Genomic DNA, 8,413 nt, shown 5'->3' with positions numbered 1-8,413 from the left:
CGTGCACTCGGCTCAGCTCGTGTCGATGACGAGCTCTACGTCAGTGTTCGGTGAGGACTCGGATTTAATCCCGGGCTTCGTGCCCCAAAACAAAAATGGCGGCCACCATTGTTGCCTGACAGGGTTGCGAAAAGGGTCTATTGCACGCTCCGCTTGCAATCGCGACTTCTTTTTGAGCCGGGACTTTCTTTAGTGTGCGCTTCCGCAAAACGGACTGCACGTATACCATGAGGGATCTCGCCTGCGGGCTTCGTGTACCGCCGAAGCGGCGCAGGAGCGACGGACAGCAGCGGACGCAGCAGGGTGAAGAGAGGAACTGGGGCAAAAGAACGCGGCTACAAAACGAGAGCGCCGGCCCCATGCATGCCGCGCGATATAGGAAGCGGAGCTGCCATTACGCAGCAGCCAACGACGAGCAGTTCAACCGACAGTTCTCGGAAAACCCGAACAGTGATGCGTGTAACGTCTGCGTCCGACCCCAGCCGGCGATGCGACGAAGCCAATCAATCAAGAAGCGCCAAAAGTGCACGGTTTAGCCGCTGATAGGAAACACACAAAAATGACGATCTCCGTGACAGTGCGCTTTTCGCACTGCCTGATTCGCTACATCGCATCGCAGCCTTGGTTGCGGTCGGACTTCAAAAAAAAGGTATAACGAAGTATACTTGCGCGTCGAAATATTGCGGGCTACAAGATGATATTTCCGAGGGGTCAAGAAGTTTGACGCTTGGGGCCCTAAACTCGTGAAACACGAAGTTGGGGCCGAAGTTGAGGGAGCGCACCGATTGGACAATCATGACGATGACTTGGCGCTTTTGTCGCCAACATCCAATCGGCGCGCTCCGCGAACTTTCGGCCCGAACTTTGTGTTTCACGAGTTTAGGGCCCCTGGTTGTCAGCTCAAAAGTCTATAAACGAACAAAAAATTACATTGGATTCATATTTTACTAACTGTACGTATATCACCTGGTGGGGAAAAGAAAAGTAGCTCACACCAGTAGGGACCCAGGAACGCGTTTCAATGTGAAATTTCGAAAATAAGAGCAGTCTATTTCTTCTTTTTTTCTCGTTCCTTGGGTTTCTTTTTTTTTTTTTTTTTTTTTTTGTCTTTTTCTGGTGGTGATTGCGCGAATACTTAAGTACGTCAGCCGAATTCAGCTCATGAAGTGGATTCGGCTCATGAACTAAAACTGAACTGAGCACGGCGTCGGTCGGACTGCGCTCCATTGGCATCCCAGGCTCGTGGGTGTTGTGACGAACGTTAGGAACGCTAATCTTCGAAATAACACAGTATAGCAATTGGTATTGCCACAGGACAAAAGATCAGGCATTGAAGTTCTCTTGTGTCATAAGCCGTCGCCGCACACCAGACCATTGGTTTTCTGGTTGGCTTATACCGGTATTGTTGTCAGGGGCGGAAGTTACTGGTGAGTGACCGCTTCCACAACATTTGAAAAACTCAAAAAGTGATCAATGGCGCTTGTACTCAGCAGCTTCGGCCCACGCAGGAAGAAGAATGCAGACGCACGCGAGGCAAAACAAATTATTTTCCATGTTTAATCGTAGCGAAGGCTGCGTTATGGGGTTGCTGTCCTAATATGGTCGGTCTGTCTTTTTCGCGACTGCCTCCGTATGTCGTTGGCTTATGCTTATACCGTATTCCCTTCACAGATGTCACGACCGAAGTATGAGGTTTTTAACCTCGAGCCTACTATTCCCTTAACAGTTGCGCCGCGAACGCTAGAATTAAATGCGCAAAAGTTGCTTCCGCATGCCAGGTGTGCTAACACCGCCGCTCGAAAGAAGCAAATTAAAAATATTTCACTGACGAAAATGTTTAGATCGTATTGTTTCAATTTACTATTTCATATCGAAGGAGCCTAGTAGCTCCAATCAATTCACCTGCACGAGTCTGCACCGGTCCAGAAAGGTGTGGCGTAGTGCCGCTAAATAAGCTACGCTTCAGAGTAACAACACTTGGCCATATTATGGCTTAATATCATTGTTATCTGAAATCACAGGAAACGCTTTTCCGCCCTCCATTTATGTTTCAACAGTTCGCGACAAAGCAAAGCAATATTGGATGAGCTCCCTAACACCGAATGACATGCTGAGCAAGTCGCACTTTTAATCATGATTATCGGCAATTGTGTCTGCTCGGCATACGATCCAAAATGGCGGCGCCCACAACAATGTCGGGAAACGGAGTGCCGATACTGAAAGCGCAGCTCATTTATTTGCTCTAGTGTAGCGCGGCGGAGAAAAGTGCGGGGCAATGTACTTCCGGTGCATTGCCCGGCACTCGTAAATTGAATACGGCGATGTACACCGAGTTTACCGATGCAGGAGGGTGCGGGTAGAGCCACTAAAATAAGCTGCGCTTAGAGTATCGACACTCCGTTCCCCGACATTGTTGTGGGCGCCGCCATTTTGGCTCGTATGCAGAACAGACGCAACGGCCGATCGTCATGATTCAAAAGTGCGACTTCCTCAGCATTAGATGCGGTGTTAGGAAGGTCATGTAAAAATTGCTTTGCTCTGTCGCGAACGGTTTAAACATTTGTGGAGGGCGGAAAACCATTTCCTGTGATTTCAGATAAAGCTTCAGATAACTGGCAGCCATGATTTTAAGACACAATATGGCCAAGTGCCGTTACTCTGAAGCGTAGCTTATTTAGTGGCACTAGGTGCGGGTACGAGCCCATTGTATGCCAAAACACATGTACCCGCGTGATCTGGCACCGTACAAGGAGAAGGTCCAGTAAAAATACAACACTCCGTTTCAGTTTAAAAGAAAACAACACTAAAACTCCTTAATTTTTTCTTTTTTTTGCCTGCCAATTCATAATGGTTTTAGCAGACTACCCAATCAATATTTTGGTACAAAGTTACGTATTTTCTTAATAAAGTGAAAAAAAGTGAAAGGCGAACTTTATCGACGTGTCGATAAAGTTCGCTTTTCACTCTCTCTCTTTCTCTCTTTCACTATGGTTTCCAGCGGCGCCGGCAGATGGCTCGTCGACCCGTGGGCACGGGGTAAGACGCAGGAAGCAGGCAGCAGTGCACAAGGCGGCTCGTGACGCCTCATGCTCCACACGCGCAGAGCTCCAGCGAAGTTGTCGCTCGTCTGCGAACGAAGTATAACACCCATATTTCATGCCGCGGGACCACTTCGATGGCGATGTCCATGGCACTTTTCACGTCGCCCGAGGGAAAACACTCGACAAAAAAAAAACTTATCTAAGCCTAGTCGATCGGGAAGTGCGTCCGTTGAACGTCGTAATATGAGCGCTGGATGCTCAAGATACGGCGTACAAATATGGATACCGGCGGGACGACTTTACCGTCGAAACTGAAGTATCGGTAAATTAAGAAAATTTCTGCGTGGAGTCTACATTTGTGGGGAGCTGTATATACTGCCAGATGCTGTCGCGACAGACTCCACATTATATAAAAAAGTATGTTGTTAAGGCAGTGACGTCAAGAAAACGAACCCACTGTTTTCTTTGGCAGAATAATACAAACATTTTAGGCACATGTGCCGCCGAACCTTTTTACTTTTCATCGACTGAATCACTAATCAATTTAATATAATCACGTCGATACGCCATTTTCATTTGGGGCGCAGGTAACAAAGTATAATATTTGCATCTAATTACCGACAGTTTCTGAAACAGAGGGAGTGGCTTATTAAAAGCATGAAGTCCCTTTTAACGGAAGCCCGAATCCCATATTTTGTCCGTCCGTCCTTTCGTGCATTTCCCGCTAAATATAGCGGGGAAATTGACGTCACGTGACTCATACACGAATTAAGTTTCTCCGCTTACTTTAGCGGGAAAATAGTTGTCACGCGACCTATTACACCGATAGAGTTTCCCGCTAAATTTAGCGAGCAAAGTGATGACACGTCACCTTTGCACAAATTCAATTTTCTTGCTACATTTAACGAGTAAATTCAAGAAAATCGAGTTTTCTTTTCTTACTTCCCGAAACGATTGTGGAATGACTTCTGAACAAATTTAAACGAACGCTCCTCGAACGCTGCTTGTAAGGCATTATAGAACTTCTAAAATTAAAGTCGCTGTCAATATTTTTTTTTCTTTTTTTATTATGTTTACACTTTTTTTTTTCGTTTTATTTATTGGCTAAGGGCGCATTCTCCTTCGACTGCGTAGAGGTAAGTAATGTTTGACTCTAGCCACACCTTTCGTTTTTCATGTTGACGGTGACTATAGTTATTTTGTTTCCAGATATCACGGGACCAATATAGGTTTTTTTTTACTCATTATCTTGTTTTATATTACATTCTTGGGTTAGTTAGAGGTATAGCAATCAGCAATCTTGGATGGTAAGAAGTGCGTACCTAATTAGGTGACCATTGAAAAAAAAAAAAAAAATCAAGCCCTTTGTCACACCAAACAATCTAAAGAAAACAAAATAATAAAAGCTCTCCGCTCGCGTTTGATGCCGGAAGAAGAAAAGATAAAACGTGTAGCGACTTTTCCCACGGGACAGGAAATAACTGTACAAAGCTCAAAAGCCGGTTAAAAAAAAAAAAGAAAAGAGAAAAAAGCAGACAGGAAATGCAAGGGGAGTCATTCCATTGACCCTTCTCGTCTGGCGGAAGTGTCGTAAACGAACAAGTGCACCCAGAGGTCGAATTGCATTCTTTTTGTTTTCGATTACCTGCTTCAAATCAACACTAATGGCGACCAAAAAAAAAAAGAAACGCCGGTTAACGAAAATGGCAAATTATTGCTGTTTTATACGCATATTTTGTACGGTAAAAGCTAGCGGTAAGAACTTGTCCAGGACACCAATACATTCGCTACATTTTTCTTTATATTACACACCGTTAAAAAAAAATTCAGTACCTCAGTAACAGAGAAGCTTCTGATTAGAACTCTAGTCTAAAAAAAAAATATCGAAGATAAAAAGCTCGCGCTGGTGGCGGGAAAACTGAAAGTCCTTTCTGCTGTTCTCGTACTGCTCGTACTGTTAGTGATCGTACAGAGAAATGCGTTCAATCATTCATTTATTTGTCTAATATGTGTTTCAACGAATTCATGTCGACTCGCCGCCGCTCTACCGTACAGTAACCAACTAAATTTAGCTGCACGCAACTGTGTTTCACGTGGTCGATGACACCAGGAGTGACCTGGTCACGTGGCTATAGTACCACTACAGGTCACGTGACCACGTGACGTGTTTTCAGGCCACGCTACGTCCCGTGGCATCGGGATGTTGACACCACTACGTGAGGTAACGGTGCAATGTTATGAAATATGGTGGCGTTGGACACGAAACGTGATGTCACGTCACGTGACATGTCGAGTTTGTCTCCGCATCAGACAGTTTTGGAGAGGGTTTTCCTTCGGCGATCTTTTAACGGCCGCCCAGCCGGCCTGATAGAGGTTACTTATGCACTCATTTTCTGGGGGCCGAAACCTTTGACCCTTTTTGGTGGTCAGTGAGTATTAAGAAATATTTAAGTACGTTATAAAGTGATGGCTATTTGATAACAAACAATATTAGTAACACCGCGCGTAAAAGCAAACAATACTGATGAAGTAACCTTTCCATAAAGTGCGATACAAATCCAAAACTACAGCACTAAACTCTTACGTTTGGACCTCAAATATGTTTGCCCGGAGCTCAGCATGCCCATTTTGTATATACGGCACTGCGCACGCCGTTACTAAACTGGTTACGTGTTCGAGACGTCCTAAAATGACAATTATGAGGCAGTTGTTACCAGCCATACCCCAATACTTGGCTACAGGCATTGTGAATAATAGCAATCCTATAATAGTACGTTAATCGTTCCATCGAATAATACGCCAAAACTGCTTTGAGAGATGCATTTTATTCACACAACACACTATATTGTCAGAGTGATGTGTTAAGGCTGTGCGTGACTATGGGCTGTGCTGTGTCGTCGCTCTGCTGTTTTGTCGAGTGCTTACCTACGTATAGTACCGCGTAGGTAGGGTTCTGTCTGTCTGTCTTTCTGTGTGTGCGTGCCTGTGCGCGTGCGTGCGCGTGTGTCTGTGTGTGTGTGCGTGTGTGCCGCTTTGATCGCGATCGAAGAAAACCGCAGAACCCCGAATTCGGGCTGTTTTTAAATAAGGAAACCAATTCGCCACTTTCAGCCATGGTGGCACCGCGTTGTGAGAAGAATGAAAGTGCTAACTTACACCTTCCTCACGTGGAAGTATGAAGGAATGCTCTCATATCGCACACATTTCACAAAATTAGAATTCCTTGAGCGTTGCAGACCGAACCTTGCATACTGCTGTTCTACGACGAACCAGAGCGTGCCCCCTATGGGCCGTGAAAGTTGCGAATATCTTCACAAAAGTTTGCCTAGAGCTTTATTTCAATTTCCCCCCGAACACAATTAGGACTGCAATGCCTGCGAGGCTTCTTCTTTGAAATCCGAAACCGAATTCCTTCTTTCGTTTCCTTCTGTCTCGATTCTGGAGCGGTTTTTTAAATTTTTAATCCATGCGATGCTCCCCGAGGGTTGGGGAATACCATGCTTACACGTGTCCTGTTTTCTTCAACACAATCCCCGATAAATGTCGATTCCTGGCCGACACCTAAAATAGACGCAGTAAGACACCGACGTCTCGACGCTTGGGGTGAGTTAACCCTCTCCCCCTCAACGCAGCACAAAAGCGCGACAGCGTAAACATAGTTATGCGCAGGCATTTTTTTTTTTTTCGGACGCGGGTTGTTTACGTTGTTAGGGCGGATTTGGCGCTGTAGGCGCTCTGTGTAAAGCAAAGGAGCGGAGTAGAAGGTATTCTAAAAGATATGTGGTTATCTTGCACTTCTGCCTGCTCGGACTGGTGGCGCGGAGTGAAACTTCACTTTGAACTATAGTTAGGAGTGGGGCAGTCTTCCTTAGCTACGCATGTCTTGTTCCCCGAAGAGATGCGGAGGTATTTCTCTCTGCAGACGCAGCCGTCCCCTTCGCACACCTCGGGGCAACCGACGGACTCTTCGTTGCACGTAGGGGGGCACGCCGACCGACAAGTTGTGTAGATCATGGTGACGTCATCCTTGCACGTCGGCGGACACTCCTCGAGGGGTACGCAACGACCGTCCTTGGATGACCTGCAACATCATATAAGAAAGAGACATGCCTTAGACCTTGCTAGCTGTACTTTTTGCATTGTATTAGCCGTGAGAGCGCGGCTGAACAAAGAAGGTTTCGAAACCAGTGGACGTCAGCGTCCACACTGAAGCGACATCCTGCGTATACGACAATGGAACACTGCAATTTCCTTTTTTTCTTTTTTTTAGGGGAGCGCGGATCTTGTAATGAAAAGATTATCGTACCTGATGTATCCAGGAAGACAGAAACAGCTGGCCACGCACTGCAGCGTGCAACCTTCGGTGTAGGTCTGATTGCATACCAGGGGACAAGCCGTACCGCAAGACATGAACACCTCGAACTCTTTGTCCTTAAACCGGCCGCACTGTTCCGGAGTCACGCATTCGCCGAGAATGGTGCGGAGAAAGCCTCGTTTGCAGACGCAGCCGCTACAGGAGCCGTTGCTCGCCGGACCCGAGTCGGCTCGAGTGATCGGGCACGGCTCGTCCGGGTTTCTGCACGGATCGCCGATCTCTTCGTTTGCAGAGCAGGCGATGTCAGCTGACCAGACAGCCAAAAAGCGAAAGACGTTTACAACACCCTGTAACGCCGATTTAGAGCGCAGCTCTTGAGGAGGAGGTGGGAAGGGTACTGAGGGGAGGGTGTACCCCTCCTCCCTCCTCCTCACCTCCTTATCCTCCCTGATACTTCTCATCCCCTCCTCCCTCTTCTTCCTCCTCACCCTCATTCTCCTCCTCCCTCCTCCTCCCCTCCGCCTCCTCCTCCCCCTCTTGTTCATCTCCCCCTCCTCCCCGTCTCCTCCCCCTTCTCCTGGTCCTCCTCCTCCTCCCCGCGGGGTGCATTATGGGAAATATCCCATAATGCACCGCGCGGTTACGCCGACGGCGACGCCGCTCATGCCGGAAACGGGCATCTAAAAGCTGCGCTCTAAAAGGAAAGTCCGACTGCAGCCTTTATACGCTAGGATCCTCACGGCGCGTCGTCTTCTTTGTGCGTCTGCTATCCATCACCTGCTAAGCCAATCACGCAAGGGGAAAAAGCAGAACAAAACCAATCACGCAATGAAAAAAAGCAAACGCGCAAAGATTATGAGCGCCGCGATGATGCACTTTTGGGTTCCTTGATCGGCTTCATCAAATCGGATCCATGCGTTCCTACCATAGAGTTATTGTAATATACGCTAGAGGTTCAACTGGCGCTAGTGTCTACGCGACTTCCGTGACGCAAGTTGAAGCAGACAGCAACCAGTCTACTTTTGCGCTGCTCCTGTGCATTCCTATGGGATCACGC

The 8,413-nt window shown here is 47.1% G+C and overlaps 1 protein-coding gene across 1 annotated transcript; it reads right to left on the bottom strand.

The window, feature by feature from the left end:
• Positions 1-6,872: 6,872 nt before the first annotated feature.
• On the bottom strand, positions 6,873-7,451 carry LOC120850367 (inducible metalloproteinase inhibitor protein-like). The gene is made up of 2 exons (XM_040222845.1): positions 7,348-7,451; positions 6,873-7,122 (listed from the first exon to the last, which is right to left on the bottom strand). The coding sequence occupies exons 1-2, from the start codon at positions 7,449-7,451 to the stop codon at positions 6,873-6,875; spliced, it is 354 nt and encodes a 117-aa protein (XP_040078779.1).
• Between the last annotated feature and the right edge of the window lie 962 nt (positions 7,452-8,413).

The sequence above is a fragment of the Ixodes scapularis genome, unplaced genomic scaffold, assembly GCF_016920785.2.
Source record: "Ixodes scapularis isolate PalLabHiFi unplaced genomic scaffold, ASM1692078v2 PGA_scaffold4__175_contigs__length_147842914, whole genome shotgun sequence".
NCBI classification, from domain to species: domain Eukaryota; kingdom Metazoa; phylum Arthropoda; class Arachnida; order Ixodida; family Ixodidae; genus Ixodes; species Ixodes scapularis.
The sequence above is the reverse complement of the archived record's forward strand: the minus strand, read 5'-3'. Positions and strand labels throughout refer to the sequence as shown.

What these genes read in the sequence shown, in the direction of transcription:
- LOC120850367 (XM_040222845.1), bottom strand. Translation starts at nt 7,451, where the DNA reads ATGTCTTGCGGTACGGCTTGTCCCCTGGTATGCAATCAGACCTACACC. An exon ending in TGTCTTCCTGGATACATCAG is followed by an intron (nt 7,123 to 7,347) that starts GTACGATAATCT and finishes ATGATGTTGCAG; the next exon opens with GTCATCCAAGGACGGTCGTT.